The sequence below is a fragment of the Macaca nemestrina genome, chromosome 1, assembly GCF_043159975.1.
Source record: "Macaca nemestrina isolate mMacNem1 chromosome 1, mMacNem.hap1, whole genome shotgun sequence".
In the NCBI taxonomy this organism is placed as follows: Eukaryota; Metazoa; Chordata; class Mammalia; order Primates; family Cercopithecidae; genus Macaca; species Macaca nemestrina.
Genome location: NC_092125.1, coordinates 44,139,381 through 44,165,186, shown reverse-complemented (window position 1 = coordinate 44,165,186; position 25,806 = coordinate 44,139,381). Strand labels below are relative to the sequence as shown.

General features: G+C 34.3%; 1 protein-coding gene across 5 annotated transcripts in view; it reads right to left on the bottom strand.

Moving 5' to 3' along the window:
* Positions 1-25,806, bottom strand: part of ODR4 (odr-4 GPCR localization factor homolog) — a 42,439-nt gene that overhangs the window by 4,649 nt on the left and 11,984 nt on the right. For 3 of the 5 annotated variants that reach the window (XM_071077291.1, XM_071077284.1, XM_071077294.1), the window contains 7 exons: positions 24,798-24,834; positions 23,568-23,708; positions 22,627-22,722; positions 20,567-20,635; positions 16,341-16,469; positions 15,731-15,819; positions 7,999-8,186 (listed from right to left, as the gene is read on the bottom strand). In XM_071077291.1, coding sequence (XP_070933392.1) covers positions 7,999-8,186; positions 15,731-15,819; positions 16,341-16,469; positions 20,567-20,635; positions 22,627-22,722; positions 23,568-23,708; positions 24,798-24,834 — 749 coding nt within the window. Of the gene's footprint in view, positions 1-2,443; positions 2,527-7,998; positions 8,187-15,729; positions 15,820-16,340; positions 16,470-20,566; positions 20,636-22,626; positions 22,723-23,567; positions 23,709-24,797; positions 24,835-25,806 lie in introns of all 5 variants that reach the window. The other 2 variants (XR_011612118.1, XR_011612119.1) reach the window with 2 other exon arrangements.

Below are 25,806 nucleotides of genomic sequence, written 5' to 3'. Positions count from 1 at the left end.
ACATTGAATATTACATATGAAGATCATGCTCTAGAAGATCGTACTCTGCACAAATAATATACTTTTATAAAAGGCATTCCATTGCCCTGCTATTTCCATTTTTAAATCTGTCATATAAAATCATGTGGTTTGATACAAATTTGAGATGATTTTACTGAAGCAGAATGTTTTTCAATAATGAAAATAGCAATTTATTTGTTTATTTTTGGTGGAGGCTTGTAGGATTTTTAAATCAAATCTCAGGCACTGTGTTATTTCACCAATATTTTAATATATTACATGAAATTTAAATACAAATAACACAGTGATTCAATACAACATTAGATCTCAACCATTCCTTAAAACCAAGTAATTTTAAATTCAGACAAATCGAAAATTGATCATTACTGTTAAGAAAGTATTCTTCTTGAGCAGCTGTCAAAAAGACAGACAAAACAAGGCTGTGAGTGCATGCAAAAGTTGCAGACATGTTCAGATTTCATTCCAAGCTGCTGATAGGTAAGAAGGACTATTTAAAAGCTTAAAATGAAATGTGAAGACTTGAACTCCTTCGTTGGCTGTGTTCTTCCTATCCCTAAATCCTAAATTACTGATGTATAATTATAGTCAGCGATGTAGCCATAAAATTGTATCTTCAGTATTACTCATTTTTCTTTTATAATTGTCAATGTTTAACCAAATGACAAAAATTAATTTCAGCTCTGATATTGGCAAAGATGAGGTTCACCAGATTTTAAAGGTGTGACTTCAAAATTTTTTAGATGGTACTGTTGATAAAAGTACATTGAAATTATTAAGTTAATGTCAACTAGGAGATGACTAACACAGCTAAGAAATTTTAAAGCCAGTTATCCCTCACCTCAAGTGAGTCACTTTGACAAACAAATTGTTCCTCATCTCTTAAGTCATTTAAAAGTATGTTATTTTAAGACATTTACTTGGCAAATATGTATTTTAAACATAGCAACTATTTGGCAACCATACTATAGAACAGAAATAAGTAATAACCAGGTAAATAATATAAGTTGAGCATCCCTTACCTGAAATGATTTTTTTTTTCAAATTTTGGATTATTTGCATTATACTTACTGGCTGAGCATCCCTAATCTGAAATCCAAAACCCAAAATGTTCTAATGAGCATATTTCCTTTGAGTATCATGTTGGTGCTCAAAAAGTTTCTAATTTTGGAGCATTTTGTGTTTCAGACTTTCAGATTAGGGATACTCAACCTGTAATGTTAAATACTTAGAAGATAAAGCAAAATGTTTATAGCAAATTTAACATTCCTAAATGTGTAGTAATTGATTCCAATTTCTGAATTTGAACATTTGAGCTCCACTTTTTTGTGGTTTATTTTATATGGAAACTCTAATTTCAAATATTTAGGAAAACTTACACATATTATAAAACATTTTCATACTTTAACATTAATATTTTTCATTACAAGTCAGAGGTTCAGTATTTAAAAGCCTAATAATGTATTAATATCATCTCTGTTTAGAAAGTGTTTTCCCTAACAGTTTTACCAAATTCTCACAGCAACCCCAAGAGAATCTAGGACTCAGAGGGCACTTCTTTAAGGTTAGTTCTAAGTGGCAGGCCTGGATTCCTGGACATTATCTTCGTAAAATTGTGGCATCTAATATCTTTGAGTAAATGAATAAATGAGTAAATGAGTGAATAAGTGCGTATAATTCTTAAAAAAAAATAGGATGTTTATGTAAAGGCACATAATTTTTCTATTAAAATGTATGTTTTTATTCTATTGTTTGAGAATGTGTTCTTTATAATAAATATGCATAATTACTAAATCATTCCTTCCAATTTAACAAATGCTTGATGAAGCAAAACTAATATACTTCTAGGTAAGCCATATTCTTGGTTGTAATATATCTCATACCAGTGTTCAATTCCTAAAAAGCTACTTTTACTTGTATTCATCCTTCAAAATGAACTCAAATGTCATCTGCTCTAAGAAGCTTTCCCTGAGTCCCTTACAGAGATAGTGCCTCTGCTAAGAGTTCTGACGCTTCTCTGTTCATTCTTGTTAGAGAGTTATTAGTGGTTTTAGCAATTAATAATTTCAAATAATTAGATATTAATAATAAAGCGACAGATCAGCACATTATAGCACATGGGCCACTTTGTTTTGGAATAACTCATTTCTTTGTATTTTCCATTGCACTGTGGGCTTCTTGAGAGTCAGGTCTATATATTTTATCTGTAGAATCCTAATACATAATAGGCAACCAAGAATAGACATCACTCGCTCACTCACTCACTCACTCGAGATTCATGTAAGTTTCAAAAACAGGGCAGAGTCCTGAAAGGATCATACCTACCATACTGAAATATCTTCAATACGTTATACAATATTAGAAAAATGTATAATATCATCTAGAAACCATGAGTTTAATATGGCATACATGTAAGTATACACACCTAAACTTTCCAAATTGCTGTTTTGCTTCCTTTGTTCTTGTAATATTAAACTCTTCCTACTGTTAATCCATCTCTATACTAGACTGTCAGCATAAAAAAGAGAAATATAGACAGTAAATAATTTTTAAATACAGTGTGAAACATATAACTAAGTTTTAACAGTAAAGGTTTATGAAAATTAAAATCCATAAATCAGACATATGTATTAATATTTATATATTATCTAAGATTTTAAAGTTATTTTAAGGTATTTCATATTTACTGGTTCATGCGAATATTTAACAAGGTGCAAATAATGCTAATGATAAAGTTCACTGAGGGAACTCAAGAAAGAGGATTAAAATATATTTAGTATATATATAAACAGTTCATTAGAGAATAGCATTTATATCTGACAATAATGGATAAAAAGTGTATTGTTTTGAGGCTAAAATTAAAACTTTTATTTATTTGCAAAAGTAAACATCATTCAAAACTATGAAACTTTCAACACAAGAAGGATTATACACTGTATAGAGCATCAATTTATAAAACTGCTATGTGCTTTCAGTGACCTTTCAGTTGGTTGAGTATTCCTTGTCCAAAATGCTTGGGACCGTAAGTGTTTCAGATTTCAGATTTTTTTGAATTCTGAAATATCTGCAGTACATCAATTTAGCATTCCTAATCCAAAAATCCAAAATCTGAAATGCTCTACTGAATATTTCCTTTGAGTATATCAGTGCTCAAAAAGGTTCAAATTTTGGAGCATTTCAGATTTTAGATTTTCAGATTAGGGATACTCAACTGTAATAAAGAATACAAAAAGGGAAATAATTTACTAAATTTTTTTTTTTTTTGAGGCAGAGTCTTCACTCTGTCGCCCAGGCTGGAGTGCAGTGGCGCGATCTCGGCTCACTGCGAGCTCCACCTCCCGGGTTTGTGCCATTCTCCTGCCTCAGCCTCCCAAGTAGCTGGGTTTACAGGCATGCGCCACCATGCCCGGCTAACTTTGTATTTTTAGTAGAGACGGGGTTTCTCCATGTTGGTCACGCTGGTCTTGAACTCCTGACCTCAGGTGATCCACCCGCCTCAGCCTCCCAAAGTGCTGGGACTACAGGCATGAGCCATCGTGCCTGGTCCACTAAAATTTTAATATAGGAATGCCAAAACTTTGTTACTGTATATTGTAGATTTCTGGTAATGCCTATAAGAGAGACTTTTTTCTGATTAAATTACTAACCAAATCACTGGAGACCCTAAAATTCTCATCACTAATCTTGATGGAGTACTTAGGTACTCTTAGGACCTTACTACATTCTCTGCATAACTAATCACGCATATACATTCTATCTTTCCTCTAGGCTTCTAAAGGAAAGCAATCAAGTTATTGATTCATATCTATTATATTGTCTTGAACAGAGCGTAAGCTTAATAAACATCTGATAAATAGACATACTAAATGCTGTAAACTAGATTAAAATTTCTGGGACAACAACTAGTGCTACATATTTTCATATAAAAGACATAATTTCATGTCTTAAATGTTCAATACTCCTGAAAATGTTCTGAACTATACATTCTCAGCCAAACATCTACGAATATTATAGCCTTTTTAAACCTTCAACATGTTCAGTATACTATACTACACAAACCTTAAAAACCTTGTCTGTCCAGGCATAAGCTTATAATTTGTCAAGTATAAAATAAATGTGAAAACAAGATGTGCTGTAGTTTCCTAAGAATCATTTATTCAGTATTTATGAATCAGTAACAAATACTTAGGAACACCTACTATGTTTTAGGCACAGATATATAAATACTCTACTTACTTTCAAAAATCTTATAGTCTAATGTGAAAGATCAACATTAAATATGCAATTGATGATTTAAATAATTACAAGTATGTAAAGTATTATAGAAGAACAGCATAGAAGAGCGAACTACAAGAAAGTTTAGTGAAGGAGTTTACCTAGTTTGAACTAGCCTGAAGTTAGTAAAAACATAGTATCTACACAGACATTTTTTTAAAAACTCTATTGACTGGGCGTGGTGACTAACACCCGTAATCCCAGCACTTTGGGAGGCTGTGGTGGGTGGATCACGAGGTCAGGAGTTCGAGACCAGCCTGACTAACATGGTGAAACCCCATCTCTACTAACAATGCAGAAATTAGCCAGGCTTGGTGGCACACGCCTGTAATCCCAGATACTCAGGAGGCTGAGGCAAGAGAATCGCTTGAGACTGGGAGGTAGAGGTTTCAGTGAACTGAGAATGCGCCTGTGCACTCCAGCCTGCGAGACAGAGCAAGACTCTGACTCAAAAAACAAACAAACAAACAAAAATCTACTTAGCTCCTTGAAGACAGGATCAGCATTTTGTTGTTCTTTGGATCCCAATCCACAGGACTGACAAAATAAATAATTTATTCAGTCAACAAATATCTACTGACAACCTATGACGTGCTAAGGCTAAGCTCTTAGTAAAGTGCTAGAAATATAACAGTAAGCAAGAGAGGCAAAGGCCCTTTTTGCTCTCTCAACAGATGTTTGCTGAAATGCAATGGTTAAATATAATGGTTTCATGAGAATTCAAATTTATTGGGTTTTAGTTTTGGTTTTGGGAGGCTGTCATGCCAGGTTGCCATAGTTACCTCTTAGGAATACATTACAGTGGTCGAAGCTACCTAATTTTTTTTTTTTTTTTTTTTTTTTTTTGAGACAGGGTCTTATTCTGTCATCCAGGCTCGACTGCAGTGGTGTAAACATGGCCCACTGAAACCTCTACAGCTAATTTTTGTATTCTTATTGTAGAGACAGGGTTCTACCATGTTGCCCAAGTTAAATTTTTTTAAATGTCTTAGCAATGTAAAGAAAGAATATTAACCTCTGTTATTAACTGTTTGTTAAATTATAACTTAAAGAGAACTGAATAAAATAGTGTTAGTCTATATACTTGTGTTTAACATACAACATGAAATTAAATGAGTTAAAAATACTTAAGACAGAAATATTTTTAAGAATTATTTGAAAAACCTAGATGAAATGACTCTCCCTATTCTTTTATATCTGACTTTTAAAGTAACTTGTGAATGGGGCAAGTTTTGCATAGAGTGCTACCCTTAGTCATTCTTAGTTTAAGAATGTGATATGCACTAAGAATATGACAAGTAATTCGAAAAATTATATATAAACATGATATATATTTATATTTTATATTTTTATAAGAAAACATTTTTATATATTGTTTATATTGTATTTTATAAACATATTCACATAAACATATAAATATGTTTATAACTATAACTTATATTTATATATAAACATAAAAATGTTTATATTACACGTTTATATACATGTATATGTTTATATTATATATAAACATAACATACATTTATATTATGTTTATATAAACATGAGATCCAAGATTCCAGCCAACAAATGAGAAATTATATTGACATAATCTAGATGAAATTAAACCAAGATAATGTAACATCATCCATTTACACTTGAAAATGTTTAAAGGGATGGAATGAAGAACGCCAGGCTAAAATATGTATCTAGATCATGGAAAGTAATAGTACTATACTTCATTATTTAGCTCCCACAGAAAGTCAGTAAAACAAAATTTTTAGAAAAGAGGCACAGACTCTAAAACCAGACTGCCTAAGTTTAAATTCCAGCTCCACCATTATGAGCGATGTAACTTTGAAAAGTTACCTGGCCTTTCTGAGCCTTAATTCTCTCATCTGGAAAATAGGATTAATAATATTATTTACATCAGAGGGTTGTTATAAGGAATGATAATTTGGTATTTGTAAGACTCTTAAAACTGTGCCTGGCAGATATGTAAATAATGGCTGATATTAGTTTTAGAGCATTAGCTTCATCAGGGTAACATATTTCAAGAAAGGCAAACCAGAGTATATTTAAGAAGTAATTTTTAATTTTTCTTAGTTACCAACTCTTTGAAAGCGATAAACCTTTTCTTCAGAAAAAAATCATACAATTACTTTCAAGTGGTTTGTCAACCTTCTAAAAGTTCAGCTCTGACACCAAAGGTTTTGGAGCTCACTGGTTAAAAATTCCTAATCTACTGGAAGGCAAACAAGGTGGTAAGAAAAAAATGTGGTCTGGAAACTATAATAAAAAGAACAGCTTAAGGTAGATGAGAATATCGGGCTTTGAAATATTTAGAATATAACAGTTGCTCTCAAATTTAAAGCATGGTCTCAACGAGGAAGTGGTACTCATGTTTTATTGCTGTGTATTACTGAAAGAATAGGTTACAGGGAGGCAGATTGGTATGTAAAATGAAGAATAGAAGGTGAATAGAACTATATCTGCTAGGGACATAGTTTTCAGTATTAACAGGTTAAATTAGGTCAATTCGAATAATCCTACCAACACTATAAGATCTATTCAACAACAGAATGGCTCAAGAACTATTGCTAGGCATTAACGATAGACAAGTGAACAAAACAAACAAAAATCCCTGTCCTCGTGATTCTAAGTTTCATTGGCAGAGATAATGCAGTCACTAACCAGGGAAAATAAATTTTGGAAAGCAGTAAACATTTTTAACAGTCTACTTTCAAAAAGCCAATACTTTCCGTCTGCTACAGTTATATCTTTAAAATTATTAGTTTTCATGGGATTAGAAAGTAGTTGCTTCTTTATTTTAACACCACGTACTGGGTAATTTAGTATATTTTATTTTCCCCACTGAAACAAGCTTATTGCTTTACATCATGATCTGGCATTGCTGAAACTAAAGGGTGGTTTGCAACTAACTTGAGGCAGTTTACTATGATTTGAAGTTCCCCAATCAAATACTAACTTGACTCACTATAATCTCAAGTGCACTCTGAATCAAACACCCTATTCCTGAAGGGAGAATTAACTTTGCAAAGAGGAATAACTAAGAAATCAGAAAAGGAATTTACATATTTATTTATAGACATGTTTTCATACCCTGAACTCACTAGAAACAAAAAGAAAGTGAAACAAAACAAAACAGTCTTCCAAAGTGTAAATTCAAATGTGAAAGTGATGGCTAGGGGAAAAAAATGTGTCATCAAACCCAGATAGTACAGCAAATCTATGCTCTAGGAAAGTAATCTAATTTCTGGAACTGTCCATTTTGGTGTAGTATCCCAATTACATGAAAGGGATATTAAAAAAAAGGCAAGTAATATGGAGAAAATGTTTAGTAAATTAGTGTTTTAAAACTTTCTGTTCTGACATGGTGCTTACTTACCAAGTAAGTAAGACTTACCAAGTCTGACATGTAATTTTACCTACTTAATGCTGAACTTGTTTTATTAAGATTTACTTGCTAAGCTTGAAAAATACCTTAGTATCTTAAATTTTGGTACAATTTCCCAGGAAATACTCACTCTATGTCTAGACATGTAGAAATTAAACATACATTTTAAAATGTCTCAGTTAATACTTTGAAGTGTCAAACAGAATTAGCTTTAAAAAATCTAAAGACATGCCATTTAAACTAGACATCTCATAGGTAAAATCTTAGCTGTAATTTAATCAGATTATTAAATAGCATCATATAATGACCTGTGTTTATTTCCTCTGCAATTTTCAAATCTTCTATTTGAATTGTATGATCCAACATCTCCATAAAATGGTCCCTGATTTCTTCAGCCGGCTCATCATCAAATTTGTAATCACACAACATTACAGTGGATCCAGGAAGGGGAACAAAGACTCGATAAGGGAGGATGTGGAACTCTTTTTCAGAATCTAAAAGGAGAAAAAATATTATGAATATTTAGATAGGTTTGTCACTGGTATCAGTGATACATATTTCAGAAGTACATAAAAAAACTAATAGAAATAAAGCTTAAAAAAGGTCAGTATTTTTTCATTTTCTAGTTGATCTGGCACAAAACTGCTCTTACCAAATTGTGCTTTACCTCAAAATCCCTGGTCTTTGCAAGAAACCTAAATGATACTCCTATGAAAAACAAATTTATCTCCAGGTGCAGTGGTTCATGCCTGTAATCCCAACACTTTGAGAGGCTGAGGTGGGCAGATCACTTGAGGTCAAGAGTTGGAGACCAACATGGCCAACATGGTGAAATCCCATTTCTACTAAAAATACAAAAATTAGTCAGACTTGGTGGCGGGTGCCTGTAATCCCAGCTACTAGGGAGGCTGACGCAGGAGAATTTCTTGAACCAGGAGGTGGAGGCTGCGGTGAGCCGAGATCGCACCACTGCACTCCAGCCTGGGCAACAGAGCGAGACTCCATCTCAAAATAAAAATAAAAATAGAATAAACTTATCATTGCCTTCAATGTAAAGATGTTGATTACACATTCTTTTTTTTTTTTTTTTTTTTTTTTTGAGACGGAGTCTCACGCTGTTGCCCAGGCTGGAGTGCAGTGGCGCGATCTCGGCTCACTGCAAGCTCCGCCTCCCGGGTTCCCGCCATTCTCCTGCCTCAGCCTCCTGAGTAGCTGGGACTACAAGCGCCCGCCATCGCGCCCAGCTAATTTTTTGTATTTTTAGTAGAGACGGGGTTTCACTGTGGTCTCGATCTCCTGACCTTGTGATCCACCCGCCTCGGCCTCCCAAAGTGCTGGGATTACAGGCTTGAGCCACCGCGCCCGGCCGATTACACATTCTTATATGACTCACTGTCCTATGAAGAACACTCAAGAGACAATTTTGTCCCTAATGTCAGAAACATTGTCCCTCTTATTTGTTTTACCCTCATAGGCGCTGTACATTTTACAGTTGGTTTTTCTCTTCTTCATCCAAGTTTGGAGCCAAATTACCACCCACCTTACATCAAGTGCACAGGATCTGACAGAATACATTTTTGTACTAATCTCACCATGAATTTGGTCTTACTAGATGCAGCCCCCTTCCTATATCAAGCATGTTTAGGACATCTAGTCATACATACATTTTTTGTGTACCAATCTCACCACCAACTCCATTTTGCTTTCTTTAACTTCCCTTTGACTCTTTATTACTAATACTTATTTTCACTTGTTTACTTATGCTTCTTTGTAAAAAGCCTTAAATCATTTTTAGAAAAAAATAAATAGAAGTAAATAATAAATATCTCATTCTTCTTTGAATACTTACAAACTGGAATATATTATTTTCCCTAATTTCTAACATAGTCACTGTTGCATGTAAATGATTACTTTTTAGTTCAACACTACGATTCTTATGAACTATCAGAAAGATAGAAATTTTGTGAAAAGAATGACCTCTTTCAGCCACAGATATGATTAAAAAGTTACTAATGTAAAGATCAAGTGGAAAACTAGGGCTTACTTTAATAGTAACCTAGACTTCGTTATCAAGAAACTAGTGGTAACTTTACATAACTACAAACAGAAGATGAGGAACAATGCCTTAAGTGCCACGGGAAATGCAATGGCTTAAACTATGTGTTCCTTCCAGATTCGGTGTATCATCTTGTTTGCACAGGAGAACTGGGAGAGAAATTTTACTCTTTGACCAGACTGCCTCCTAGCTGTGGAAGAATAGTACTGCAATTTGTACTGTAGCACAAAAATTATCCACACATTGAAATTAGGACTATATTATTTTATTTTGGGCCACAGTTACTTGAAACAGATTAAATAAAAACTTAAAAATGACTATAATGTGCATGTGCAATTGGCATGCAAAATTTTAAAACCATTTCAAACTACATCAATTCTTGGTCTATCTGAAAAATAAGCTAAAAAAATTAAACATTAAATAACTGGTTCCAATAAATTTAAATTACTAATTTAAAAAAGCACTTATAACTTTCAAATTAAGACGTTAAATTAGTAATTCAGTATCTAAATAAGACTCGTTTTCTGTTGGTCTGAGGTTTAAATGGGAGGAGAAATCTTTTTGAAAAGACACATCTCAAAAAGCATTCAAAAGCAGAATCCTTTAGGAATATCCTCATGTCACGGTATTTAGTTCAAAATTATCTGAATAAATTCAAAACAAATAAAAAACTAAATTTAAGCCAATATAAATAAGAATTGGGTTTCTATTGGTCAAATGTCCTAGCTGGTATCACAGTACTATAGAAGCTTTGAATTTATTTATGTATTTATTTTTTATAGAAACTATTTTAGAACAGGTGATAGCAGAGCTGAAGATTAAAGGACAGGAGGACATCTGCATAAAGGGATAGGAAAAGTGCTATTCAGAGAGTGGAATCATGGGCACAGGCAAAGAGGATTACAAATGTTCTGGGAAGACAGTGGAGTTTGGTATAGAGGATACTGATGTAGGGATGGGCAAAAGTAAGAGGTTTCATAACTGATGACCTCCATTTTCACAATGAGTAGGTCATGTATGAGAGTAAGTTGAGCAGGATCAAATGAAGACTTAAAACAGTGAAGAAGGCTTAGGCTATATCTTAAGAGGAATCAAAGAGGAAGATCACAACAAGTATAAGGATTAATTGGAGGGTTTTTTTGTTTTGTTTTGTTTTTTAAACTGACATTAACATACTAAGTTCTTTTATCTGGATAGCCAAAATTAAAAGCCTAGGTTTACTTCAGAGATCAGAAATAGAAAGTTATAATGTCCTTTACAGACTTCCACATGCATGCAAAAATACTCTAATTCAGGTTAATTTTATGGCATACATTCTACATTTTACTGTATTACAGCATCTATAAGATCTTACCAGTATATAAGAAAATTAAGCTAAGAAAAATGAGGACAAAATCTAAAATCTAACAATTTGGTGTATAAATTCAACATCAGAATTTAATTTATTTATGCTTGAGAGGATGGATAACTCATTCTCCATGATGATTAGTTTATATCACATGCTTGTATCAAAACATCTCATATACCTCATATATATATATATCTCTACTATGTATCCACAAAAGTTAAAAATTAAAAAAAATTTTAAAGAATTTACATTTATTTATATTATCACACTTACAATATATTCTTTTATCTTGATACCTAAGATCAAATAATACATTGTTGGAATAACTATCCTGTTACTAAAGTGTTGAATATATATTTACATCTTATTTCTGTTTGAGATATGCTAAATTTCCCAAAAATTGAAGTTAAGATATTTTAAAGACAATTAACATAAGTAGTTCTCCTTCACCATCTCCAACATGGTATTAAAACCACTTGCTGAGGGCTTGGCTTAAATCAATTTTATTAGGGGCCTTACAAACATCATCTCATTTAATCTTGCAGCCTCAAAAAGTAGCTACCATAATTCCTGTTTTATATATAAGAAAATAGGGCCATTCATAGTGGCTCATGCCTATAATTCCCAGTGCTTTGGGAATTATAGGTTTAATTTATAAATTAAAGATTTATATGCTTAAATCATTTTTAGAAAAAAATAAATCTAAATAAATTAAATAAATATCTCATTCTCCTTTGAATACTTACAAACTGGAATATATTATTTCTCCTAATTTCTAATATAGTCACTGTTGCATGTAAATAAATAATTACTTTTAAGTTCAACACTATGATTCTTATGAACTATCAGAAAGATAGAAATTTTGTGAAAAGAATGACCTCTTTCAGCAACAGATACGATTAAAAAGTTACTTGGGGCCAGGAATCTGAGACCACCTGGACAACATAACAAGGCCCCATCTCTACAAAAAAGTGAAAATTAAAAGATTACCCAGGCATACTGCCGTGCAACTGTAGTCCCAGCTACCTGGGAGGCTGAGAGAGGAGGATCCCTTACAGCCGGGAGTTCAAAGTTGTATTTAGCTATGATCATACGTGTGCACAGCCATGGGACTACAGCCAGGCCAACACAGCAAAGACTCTGTCTCTACAAAAAAGTTAAAAAAAAAAAAAATCAGCCAGGTGCGGTGGCCCTTGCCTGTAGTCCCAGCTACTCAGGAGGCTGAGGCAGGAGGACTGCTTAGGACCAAGAGTTCAAGGCTGCAGTGAGCTATAACTGCATTATTGCGTTCCAGGCTGGGTGACAGAGAGAGACCCTCTCATTAAAAAAAAAAAAAAAAAAAAGAAGGAAGGAAGGAAGGAAGAGGAGGGGAAGAGGAGGAGAGGAGAGAGGAGAGGAGAGAGGAGAGGAGACAGGAGAGGAGAGAGGAGAGAAGCGGGAGAGGAGAGGGAGAAGAGAGGGAGAGGAGAGGGAGAGGAGAAGAGAAGAGAGGGTAGGAGAGGAGAGAGGAGAGGAGAGGAGGGGGGAGGGGAGGGAAGGGAAGCAAAGGGAAGGAAGGAAGGAAGGAAGGAAGGAAGGAAGGAAGGAAGGAAGGAAGGAAGGAAGGAAGGGAGGGAGGGAGGGAGGGAGGGAGGGAGGGAGGGAGGGAGGGAGGGAGGGAGGATCCCTATAAAGTCATTTGTCTGAGGTTACCCCGCTAGCAGCAAAATAGACACAGAACCCGAGAACCTCGAAGTCTTTGCAGAAAGAAAGGAAGAAGAAAGACAGAAAGAAAAAAAAGACAGAAAGAAAACAAGAAGAAATAGAAAACCTGAACAGACTAATAAAAAAATCACATGATTGAATCAGTAATGAAAAATTTCCAAACAAAGAAAACTCCAAGACTGGATGGTTTTAACAATGATTTATACCGAACCTTTAAAAAAGAAATAATACCAATTATTCTCAAACTATTACAAAAAAAGGAAGCACAGAGAACTCTTAACTCATTCTATGAGATCAGCATAACCTTAATAACCAAACCAAAGACACAAAAAAGAAAACTACACAATATCCCCAATGAACACAGACACAAAAATCCTCATCAAAATACTAGCAAACCAAATGCAACAGTACATCAAAAAGATAATACATGATAATCAAGTTGGATTTACTCCAGAGATTCAAGGATGATCCAACATATAAAAGCGAATAATGTGATATATCACATCAAAAGAATGTCAAAACCTATGTGATCATAGAAAGAGGGAGAGAGAGGAGAGAGGAGAGGAACAAAGAAGGAAGGAGAAAGAGAAAGAGAGAGGAAGGGAGGGAGGGAGGGAAGGAGGGAAGGAAAGAGGGAAGGAGGGAAGGAGGGAAGGAGGGAAGGAGGGAAGGAAGGAAGGAAGGAAGGAAGGAAGGAAGGAAGGAAGGAAGGAAGGAAGGAAGGAAGGAAGGAAGGCAGGCAGGCAGGCAGGCAGGCAGGCAGGCAGGCAGGCAGGAAGGCAGGAAGGCAGGAAGGCAGGAAGGCAGGCAGGCAGGCAGGCAGGCAGGCAGGCAGGCAAAATTCAATGCCTATAAAGTCGTTTGCCTAAGGTCACTCTGCTAGGAGCAGAATAAACACAGAACCTGAGAACTTCAAAGTCTTTACTCTTTCCACCAAACTACAGTCTATGCTCTTCACACAGGTCCCAAGGCCATTCAATTACCAGTAAAAACTTTTTCACTTTTTAAAAATTTAGGATTAGGCTATAACATTAACTGCTAAATGCATCAAGTTTAACATAAGAACAGTACAACTGCTGTTAGGGGCCATTAATTTTATTAATTGAACATCAGCAAAAATTTCAAAATACTAACTGAACATGAAAGAATACCATGATAGCCATATAATACCACTTTTATAAAGGATTTTTAAATAGAAGAGAGTATACTAATGTGTCTGATGAGGTAGATCTTTAACATTAATGGTGGATACATCCCCATACCCTGAAAATCCTGAAACTCGCTATGCAGCTATAACATACACTGTTGCTCAGAAAGTGAAGCAATGATTTCCACCACAGGAGTTACCACAAACTCAAAGTCAAATTGCAAAAACAAAGCCACACTGACATGGGGCTGCTAAACTGACGGACCATGTGAACAGGTCCCACATACTGCCCTTCCAAAACTCTCTATCCAATTGCTTCATGTAAGAGTCAAATAAAATTATAAATTATTAGTAAATGGAACTTTAGAATTGTGAATTAAGGGAAGGATAAATGTGAAATCTGGCATCCGCAGAATCTAGCATACTAGGAATATAAAAAAAGATTATAATTAGCCCATCAAACTTAATATACTAGCTATCAGTACTACTAAAAGAAGTTGGTTAAATAGAGGAGCTGTGTTTTCGTACAAACATAAAAATATTCCCTTCAAAAGCTAATGTGGGCCAGGCGTGGCGGCTCATGCCTGTAATTGCAGCACTTTGGGAGGCCGAGGTGGGTGGATCACCTGAGGTCAGGAGTTCACGACCAGCATGGCCAACATGGTGAAACCCTGTCTCTACTAAAAATACAAAAATTAGCCAGCTGTGGTGGCGGGTGCCTGTAATCTCAGCTACTCGGAGGCTGAGGCAGGAGAATTGCTGGACCCGAAGCTAATATGAATGTTTCAATTATGTACATATCTAAATGTGAATCTCAAATCCAGTGACATTGGAATAATAAGAATGGGGAGATGATGATATAGCTTTAAAAAGTGTACTCAGTATTTGAATTTGCTTTTGATTAAAAAAATTTTTAATACCAATTACTGCGATGGTATAAATTGTTATGTTTCCCAAAAGTTGCAATCGTTATTAAAGGGTAAGATACTGTGACTCAGCCTTTTTTAAACCTAATGAAGTCTGTTAGAGTAATAGCTGAGAAGCATATAAACTCATGTAGTTTATGTAAATAGTACCTATTAAAGGACCTATTATATAGTATTAAACACTAATAAATAATATTTTGATTATGGCTAAATTATTTAAAATACTCATAGATATTAACAAAAAATATTAACTTTAAAATGTCAACAAGGTTTACTCATTCTGGCAGGAGAAGTTCACTTGGAATTAATTTTTTTAAAAATCCTCCCTAAAATTGTTAAGTGTCGACAAATTTGCTAAATTTGATAAAGTGTTCAAAAACATTTTTCTAGAGTCAAGCATGGTGGCTCACACCTGTAATCCCAGCACTTTGGGAAGCCAAGGACGGTGGATCACTTTAGTTCAGGAGTTTGAGACCAACCTGGGCAACACGGCGAAACCCTGTCTCTAAAAAAGAAATACTAAAAATTATCCAGGCATCATGGCATATGCTTGCAGGCCCACGTACTAGGGAGGTTGAGGTAGGAGGACTGCTTGAGCCCAAGAGGCTGAGGCTTCAGATGAGCCCTGACTGCACCACAGCACTCCAGCCTGGGCAACACAGTGAGACTCTGTCTCAAAAAAAAAAAAAAATTTTTCTGAGCAGCAACTGAAAAATGTTCATCCAATGATAAAAGATGATACACTGTTTGAAAACACAGATAGGTAGCTATAAAAGATGATGTATTTGCTATATCTTGAAATCTTATTACTATATCAGTCGAAGTTAGGCAAAAAAGTACTTATTTTATACTCATAACTTTTTTTTCTGGAATTTCATTCAAAAGCAGATCCTCAAATAGTATTTCACAACGATCAGCAACTGTGTTCAATATATCCCTCTTTACTGCCTACAGGGAGAAACACACAAAAACACAGTAAGAAATAAAATACTTTGGATTTACATTATTTAACTAACAAAAAAACATAATTTGCTTTCCAGTACAATCATGCCCACTAAATAACTGATATATCATTCAATGTTTTATTTCCACTTATTTAGCACACTTATTAACAAATGTATAGTTTAATGACAAATTTGCCTAGACCATATCTAAATAATTAAAACCAAATAAATGAATAAAGTTTCACATCTAAAAAAATAATTGCAGTGTTCCAAATTAGATACTAATATGTACAACTGTGAAACACTTACTAAACTTATATAGCCATCATTTTAAAAAGGCACAAAATAGATCCTCTACATATGAAAATCTTGACACCAGTTATATGGTACATTTGGATTGCAAAATAGGCCATTATCAGTTAAAATCAAATGAATAATTATAAAATATAAGATAAAAAAAGGTAAAATTTTAGGTTTTTGTTAATAGTTAACATGTTTTCATTCACTAGTTATTCCTTTTTTTACCTGCACAGCATCTTTAACTTTGGGTTTACTGCTATGGATATAAGCTCTGCATTTCACAGTACCCTTAAGGTTTACAGAACCGCTACATATCTGGACTGTGGCTGTGGATCTGTGGTCTGAATTCAGGAGCTGAAAGACAAAATCTGTTTAAGTTCTAATAGCCAACAATGATTAACTACAGGAAATACTTAAACATTATATTAGAGATTTTATGAAGACAGAAGAAAGTTTTGACTGAGCCAAGCATTTGAAATTATTTGCCGCAAATTATTTAAAGGCCTTCATATTTGTTTTTATAAGTTATATATTATTTTCCAGGCATTTTGAAAGTATACTGAAATTAAACACAACTACATCTAAATTTTTCTAACATAACCATCTAAAATGGTTCAATATTCACTCAATATGTTCCTAAAAATATATTATTTGCAAACTACTCACATCAGTACTGTGATGATTAAAAGATGTACAAAGACATGATGTAGTAGATGTAAGTTGTGCAATGCAAAATAAGTTCAACAATAACAAAGTGGGATGTGAGAACTATGGTAAAACTATAAGCAATGCACAGACACATATATTTACACACTTTCAACCAAAAGCTTTCATAGACTAAAAGTAATCCTATGCTCCAGAGCAAAACTGAAACAAGTCAACTATGCCTACTATCAGAAAATGGTATCAGTGGTGGTAAGCAGTCACTTTCATCTCACAGTCCCATCCTCTTCAGTCTAAGGAATGCCAGTGCTCTTGTTTGGTTTTCAGGTGTTTCACATATATTTTCAACCTCATCATCTTAATAAGTGCCAAAAACAAGGATAGTATCAAAATAGTTAAAGTACTACAGGTACTTTAACTTTAAAGTAACTTTAAAGTACTACATCCCTAATCTGAAAATCCTGAATGCTCCAAGATCCAAAACTCATTGAGCACCAATATGATGCTCAAAGGAAATGCTAATTAGAGCATATAAGATTTTAGATTTTTGGATTAGAGATGCTCAACTGGTATGTATTCTGCAAATATTACAAAATCTAAAACAATCCCAAACCCAAAACACTTCTGGTCCTAAGAAGTGTTTCAAATAAGGCACACTCAACCTGTAATAGAGGCTCATAATAATGGAAACAAAAAATCATGACTTAAAAAGATAACCAAAAAATGGAAATGGTAAGGAAGTAATTTATGTTCTAAGAACACTTGGAGTATAAGTCATTCAACAACAAAATCAATTCTGAAGAACAAGAGTCAAATTACACAACTTGTGAAAAGTGCTCTGTGCCTATCTGCTTACGCAATCAGGAATAAATGCGGAAAAATAATGAAGAGTAGAATATTTAAATGCATAGCTATCAAAAGAGCATTATTTGATGTCTAGTGTAATTCAGGCAATATCTAAGGTAATGTAAACCTTCTAGGTGTTGTTAAACAATTTAAACTCTAACATGGTCGAGGACTTGTTGATAAAAAATTAGCCACAGAACACACAGCTCCAAAGGTCCTGGGTCCATTCAAAAATGGCTATCATCAAACCAAGCAGCAGTCTGACCATGCTGATACGATATGTGGAATAAGCTTCCATATGACACATGTAGAGTTCACTGATATATCAATAAGGTGGGGTTGGAGGAGGAATAACAGGCTTTCTCTATCTACTCCATAAATTTTTACTGTAGACAAAACTACTCTAAAAAGAATGCCCTATTTTACATATTTAATATATAACGTATATCTTTTTAACATATAACACAATTACATATTAGTATATGTAAATATTTGTGTGTGTGTGTATATACATCTATCGAGCTAGCTAGCTATTTATCTATCTATATTTAATTAGGGCACTGTTTTCCAAAATAGACTAGACTATTAAAGATCATATACACACATATTAAAGAAAAGAGGTATTTTTTGGTTGGTTGGTTGGTTTTGTTTTGTTTGAGGCAGGGTCTCGCTCTGTCGTCCAGCCTAGAGTGCAGTGGTGTTATCACAGCTCACTGCAGCCTCAAGATCCTAGGCTCAATCGATCCTCCCACCTTCGCCTCCCGAGTAGCTGGGACTACAGGCACACACCATCACCCCCAGTTAATTTTTGTATTTTTTGTAGAGACAGGGTTTCACTTGTTGCTCAGACTCCATCTTGAACTCCTAGGCTCAAGCGATCACCCTGCCTAGGCCTCCCAAAATTGCTAGGATTACAGGCATGAGCTACCATGCTCAGCCAGGAAAAGTTTTAAAGAATATAAGGTCTGACTCATTCCTTTTAGGTGGAAATGTAAACTAGTTGGGGTCTATAAATGTAAACTCCTCTTGATTACCTGGACTTAGGAATAACCTGGCTGACAAACAGCCTTTAGGTAAAGGAACTTCTGTGATGCTAACACGGCATTTGAAAAAGAGAAGATTCCCCATTTTTATGGGAACCAAATGAAATCTTACACAAGTAATGGCATTTGGGCTAGATCTTAATGTACTGATAGGATTTTGACAGTTTGGGTGACAGAGAAAAGAGCAAAGACATAACACATAGTTCAGGAAATACAGAGTTTTAAAGGTACAGCAAGCATACATCTAGAAAATAAGAGGTAGAAAGAAAGAACAAAAAGGTATGCTGAGGCTATGAAGAACCCTGAGTTGGACTTCTCTAACTAGTCAGTACAGAACACTTAAGAAATTTTGAGCAAGAAGAATAACATAATCAGTGTCTGGCCATTGTACAAACTCAATAAATACTTCTTGAAAAAAATTAATAACTGAACATAAACTATGATTCAGAAATGATCATCTGAGTGTATAAACAGGATAGAGTAGATAAATGGAAAGTATTTCAAGAGATATACTAACAAAGGTAGAAGGGTTTTTAGAGAAACAATCAGTTTGGACAAGAATGTATAGATGAAGAGAGACCAGTTAAGGGTTACTTGTGCTAATTTAGGTAAAATAATAGTGTTGTAAGGCTAATAACAGCAGGACTGTATGAAAAATAAAAGAAAAGCTTAATACTACAAATAAGGAATCAATGAGACTTAACTGGGAGAAAAGTGGCAATAAGTACTGACTACTTATTGTATATTAGTCACTTCAAAATTTCCAGTTAAGTGATCGGTGGAGTGACTGCCAAAAATATACTATATAATATTACTACAATAAATTATCTCATGAGATTATCTTTCACTCATCTCTCTATATTCCCACACTCTATACATCTCCCAACTACAATTTTATACTATTAATAAAATAATCTTAACCAAATTGTTTAATAAACCATGTAGTAAGCCTAACTAGTGAAGAGCACATAAGTAGAGGAATAGCCAGCCTCAAAACAAAGGACCCTTCTAAAATCAAGACAAAGTAGAAAATCAAGACTAAAATACTTCTAAGGTATTGAAAAATGAAATTGAGAACTCACATTGAGTGGCATAAGTCCAAAGACAATTTACTAATGCTCTATTGCTACACACAGAAAAAGAAGAAACTAAAACATCCTCAAATGCCAAATTGCTTTTAATTCTATTCTATTCAGTTCAAAAAAAGACAAGTCCTGAGAGTACCTCTGTTTCAAAATTCAGTATAATATTGAAATAAAGTTTCCTACAAACACGCGTGTGCTATTTTATACCCTTGTCTGTTCTTTAGGATAATTTCAAGTAGGATTAAAATCAAAGGCATGTATATTTTTAGGAGTAATTAGTGGCTTTAACTTTTTATTCTTCAAGATATCCAACTTTTAAATTTTCGAAAAGATGTGTAAATTAATGCAACCATACAGAAATATAAAACTTGCTAATTAATACTTTGTAATTTTTATAAAATCAAGGGGTATAAATCTAATGAATCTACTTCAAATTAAGCATATGAAAACTCTTTGCACCTCTGCATACACATCTTTTACTTTTAAGTTGTTAAAATTGCAACTTTAACTATAAAAGCTACAACCCAAAATATTTACACACATGCATACATATCACGTATGTATGTATGTATATGTACATATTTTTTTCAACTGCCATTGATGTTAAAATTTTAATATCCTTAAGGCAAAAAACCCAAACAGGTTTTATTAAAATGACGTTTCTTGGGAATAACGTTCCTATAACCAGCCATTTCATACAGTCTCTTACAGCTCTAAAATCCTTTTATTCTCTAATGAGAAACATAAAAACAGAAAGTTTCATTATGGTTAGTCTAATAAATATTTTAAATAAGTGGTATTTTAAAATATTTACCAACTGCGTTAGCACTCTGACATCAAAAGAATGACTAGTTGCTTGAGTATTTCCTCTAGAAGATTTTTTCTGAAAAAACACAAAAGTTAAAAAGCCAAATTGTTAAGACTACAGAACATAAAAGACAACTTAGACTATTGTAGATGTACTAAGTAACTTAGAAAAAACAAGTCTTTTAATTATTTTAATTTAGTTTTTTACATAGATATTACTTTATGTATTCTGGATCAATGTGCAGTCTTTAAAACAATTAATTCCATACTTTCATTCCTCTAAAGTAACAACTGGCAAACCATTGCCTGTGGGCAAATGCCCACATTGCTACCTGTCTTTGTAAATAAAGTTTTACTGGTATGCAACCAGGATCATTCACTTATGTATATTTCCTGTAGCTGCTTTCATGCTACACAGTAGAGATAAAAATACAGACTGTGAAATCTAAATATGTAGTATTTTTCTCTTCACATAAAGTTTGCTGATCCCTGCTTTGAAAAGGGAGGGATCACAGAAGTTCTGCTTCCTTCAGGTCAAAGCTATTTTAGAAGCCTCTATAGACTTCTTTTATAAAATTGCCATAGCTTTTGAACTGCCATGAGGGCAGAACAACATGTGGCCTTTGGTTGCAGGTCAGCAATTTGCAATTTGGAAATTAAATGAAATTCAGATGACTCTCCCATAAGTTTCGGGATTTCAATTACATCATTTTCTCTTTTTTTCTTGGACTTACTTATTTTTTAACTTTTAAGTTCATCAGTACATGTGCAGGTTACATAGGTAAATTTGAGTCATAGGGGTTTGATATACAGATTATTTCATCACCCAGGTATCAAACCTAGTACCCATTAGTTATTTTTCCTGATTCTCTCCTTCTCCCTCCTCCCACCCTCTACCTTCCGATAGGCTCTAGTGTGTGTTTTTCCCCTCTATGTGTCCATGTGTTTTCATTGTTTCGCTCCCACTTATAAGTCAGAACATATGGTATTTGGTTTTCTGTTTCTCTGCTAGTTTTCTTTTTTTCCTTTTCTTTTATTTTGAAATGGAGTCTCACTCTGTAGCCCAAGGCTGGAGTGCAGTGGCACGATCTCAGCTCAATGCAACCTCCACCTCCCAGGTTCAAGTGATGCTTCTGTTTCAGCCTCCTGAGTAGCTGCGATTACAGGCAGCTGCCACCACACCCGGCTAACTTTTGTACTTTTAGTAGAGACAGGGTTTCACCATGCTGACCAGGCTGATCTTGAACTCCTGACCTCAAATGATCCACCCACCTCAGCCCCTCCAAAGTGCTGGGATTACAGATGTGAGCCACCACGCCTGGCCCCTGCATTAGTTTTCTAAGGATAATGGCCTCCATCTCCACTCATGTTCCTGCAAAGGACATGATCTCGTTCTTTTTTTACAGCTGCATAGTATTCCATGGTGTGTACGTACCACATTTTCATTATCCAGTCTATCATTGATGGGCATTTAGGTTGATTCCACGTCTTTGCTATTGTGAATAGTGCTGCAGTGAACGTAATGTATGCATGTGTCTTTACAATAAAACAATTTATATCCCTTTGGGTGTACAGCCAGTAACAGGATTGCTGGATCAAATGGTATCCTTGTTTTTAGGTCTTTGAGGAATCACCACACTGCCTTCCACAATGGTTGAACTTATTTATACTCCCACCAACAGTGTGTAAGCATTCCTTTTTCTCTGCAGCCTCACCAGCATCTGTTATTTTTTGACTTTTTAATAACAGCAATTCTGACTGGTGTGAGATGGTATCTCACTGTGGTTTTCATTTGCATTTCTCTAATGATCAGTAATGCTGAGCTCTTTTTCATATGATTCTTGGTTGCATGTATGTCTTCTTTTGAAAAGTGTCTGTTCATGTCCTCTGCCTACTTTTTAATGGGGTTGTTTTTCGAAGAAAAACATTTGCCCTTTATTTTAAAAGAAATTATGAATAAGAGGTAGATGAAATCAGTTTTCTTGTAGGCAAGGACTAAAAATAAGTTATCTTTTATTTTTCCTTAAGCATTAACAATTTAATAAGATGATTTTTCTCTTAACTCACCTGTCCTTCTAATAGGTCACAATCTTCATCTTTAACTTGTCCATTAATCAAATAAACACCATTTTCTATTTCCTTGGCCCAGCGTGTAAGTCCATTCTTAAGAGAAACACAACATGGAAATCTTTCAGATTTCCTATCTCAATTAAACTTCCTATAATCTACTTTTTTCACCTAATAAACTGAAATATTAAAATCCCTAAAAGTCTCATTAATGCAGCATTTAAATCTAGTTTCACAAATTAAAAAAAAATTATACCCCGCAATTCTTGGTACCTTATCATATCTAATAATAAAGTTTTTTTCTGATCTTTATCCCAGAATAACATTTATGTCACAGACTCGGGAGGTTATTAAGTACATGACCAGTTAAATAAAATGTAACGCCCATTACCTTAAAAAAAAAAAAAGTGAGAAAAAAACCTCAAATAATATGTCTAAATAATTTTTTTTAAAAAAGCTCCATTTGACATCTTCAATGGGAAAAATGAAGAAAAATAAGATAAAAATAAAAGAATGGTATAGAAATACAAAAAAGAACTGGAAAAAGACAAAAAATCTAAGTACCAAGAGAAAGCTGAAAGTCCAAACACTATAACTTCGTACATTAATTACATTTTACATATGTTAATTAATGAATACTGGTGTATTTAGTTTAATGACAAAGCACATAATAATACTTAATTGGCACATAATAAATACTAGTGTATTTAGTTCAATAACTAAATTATTAGTTATTATTAAACTGAATACACTAGTATTATGACATTGTTCCACTTCTAAAAATTTCTAATTTGGCTGTGGCTATGGTTACTCACTCATATAACATTATAATAAACAGAATGTAATTTTTTAGGATTGTAAAATGAATGACACATGCAAGCAAAATAAAAGCAGATTGTTCACTTAGCAATCACTGAAGAAAATTCATTTTACCCTGATACCTTTGTATTTTTCTCCAGAGTATAGCTGACAGAAGTAGCAGAAAGTGGGATATGAATATTAATGTGAACTGTACACTCTAAAGAAAGCCATGAGGATAATAATCCACTTTGATACTTCCAATCTGCTGGTCTTGCTGAACCCTAGTAGTGGAGAAGGGAGAAAAATAACTATGATGTGGTCTAGATAAAATACATGGATCAACAAAACATCATTAAGTATATAACCTAAATAACGCATACAAGCTGATATCTAACATATATGGCTAAACCCTCGATCAAAAGACTACAGGTTGAACTAAATACAAAAGAAAGCATGTGTTAAGTTCAGTACTCTTCAAGCTTGGCATCCTTGGCATCACTGCTCCTCCCAATGGTAGACAGAAAAAGAACCAGAAATTTCCATGTTTAGAATTCTGAAAGGTCCTTTGATCCTCTAGCTTCAACATATCAATATCGAAGATTCTGATGTGAAGCAAATAATCACTGAGCAACTCCTAGGTGGCAGGCATTCTCCTTCTGTCCCATCCTTGCTAATGACACTGCAAAGTTACTTTTTCACAACCCTTTTAGATGCATTAGCAAAGTGCTAGTCTGGGTTTTGCTGAATACACATAGCTTGTTCAGTAGGCATTGCAGCTACCAAAGTCCTCAGTCACTTTTATTACCAGCCTCTCAAATATAAAACTAAATACACAAACAAGGCAGGAGGAGATTAACAAAGATATTTTAACAATTTTTTTAAAAGTTGGCTGGGCCTGGTGGCTCAAGCCTGCAATCCCAGCATTTTGGGAGGCCAAGGCAGGCAGATCACTTGAGCCCAGAAGTTCAAGACAAGCATGAGTAACATAGCAAAACCCTATCTCTATCAAAAAAAAAACAAAAAAACAAAAAAACAAAAATAATTACGGTGCAGTGGTGCACATCTGTAGTCTCAGCTACTCAGGAGGCTGAGATGGGAGTATCCCTCCAGCCCAAGAGGTGGAGGATGCAGTGAGCCATGACTGCACCACTGCACTCTAGCTTGGGCAACAGAGTGAGACCCTGTCACACACACACAAGTTTTCCTTACCTTTAATAAAATTAATCATAGTTCAAAGTAAAAACTATAGTTAGCTGTAGACATCAGTAGGAAGTGATGGCAATGGAAATTATTAAAACTAAATATAAAGCTGAATTTTGATTGAAAATACTTTGTGACACAGAAAAATCTTTAAAGAGTAAATTTCTTACCTTTGGATCATGCATATCATAAGTTCGACAAAATATTCTTTACTAATTAAGGAAAGAAATAACCAAAAAAGGCATTATTGATAACTAAAAGAATATAAACCATCAAAAAATAAACTAAAAAATGCACACATCCAAAAGTTCTTACAAAATCATAACTTTAAAGATATGCGTACATATATGTATACATGTGTGCATGTGTATAAATATATGTGTGTATGTAGTCATACATGTAAACTGCTGTCACTATAGTACTTGAGATGCTTCAAAACTCATTTCCTACCTTTTATGAATCCCGCTAATTGCAATAAATAGAATCAAAGCACTTGTGAAATTCTGCTCAAATACACATTCTCCATTAAAAAAAGTAGCACTGTTTTATATGAGGTCAAACCTGAGACTATTTACTGGATTAAAGGGCTTGTACATGAAACTTTGCAGTTAAATACTAAAGATACAAAAAGAAAAAAAAAAAAAAAAGCCCTGCATCTGCAGGAATGGTCACTTTTAAAATTCTGTCTTTGGAAGTCCATCAATCGTGTCACTCCTTCGGTGAGGCTGACCCTTGCTTGGGAGGTACCCTTGCCCTGGCAAGGTGTAGACAAGAAAAGGTAAGGAGGCCCTGTAACTGGCTTTTAGTGTCATTTCATCTTAGCCAAAGACATAAGAATTTCTCGGATGTCCTATACTATCCAGCTCTGTGCACCTGTGCTTTGAATTGTACATCATTATCTATCGAAACTGGAGGTGAAAACTTTCACATAATAAAAACACTACTTTGCCTAAGTCATGAGTTAGGCATTTATCTCTGTAGAGAACCTACTGTGCTTGGATGTACCGGGGCAGATAGGTAAAAAATTCAAAATCCTGAGACTTTCATATTTCAGATCTCAAGCTTTTTATGACCTTGAGACATGATTAACAACCATTATTGCTATTATTATTATTAGCAGCTCTAATTCCATGTTATTTACAGAAAAATCTTACAAAACTATGCCTATTTTTTAAATGA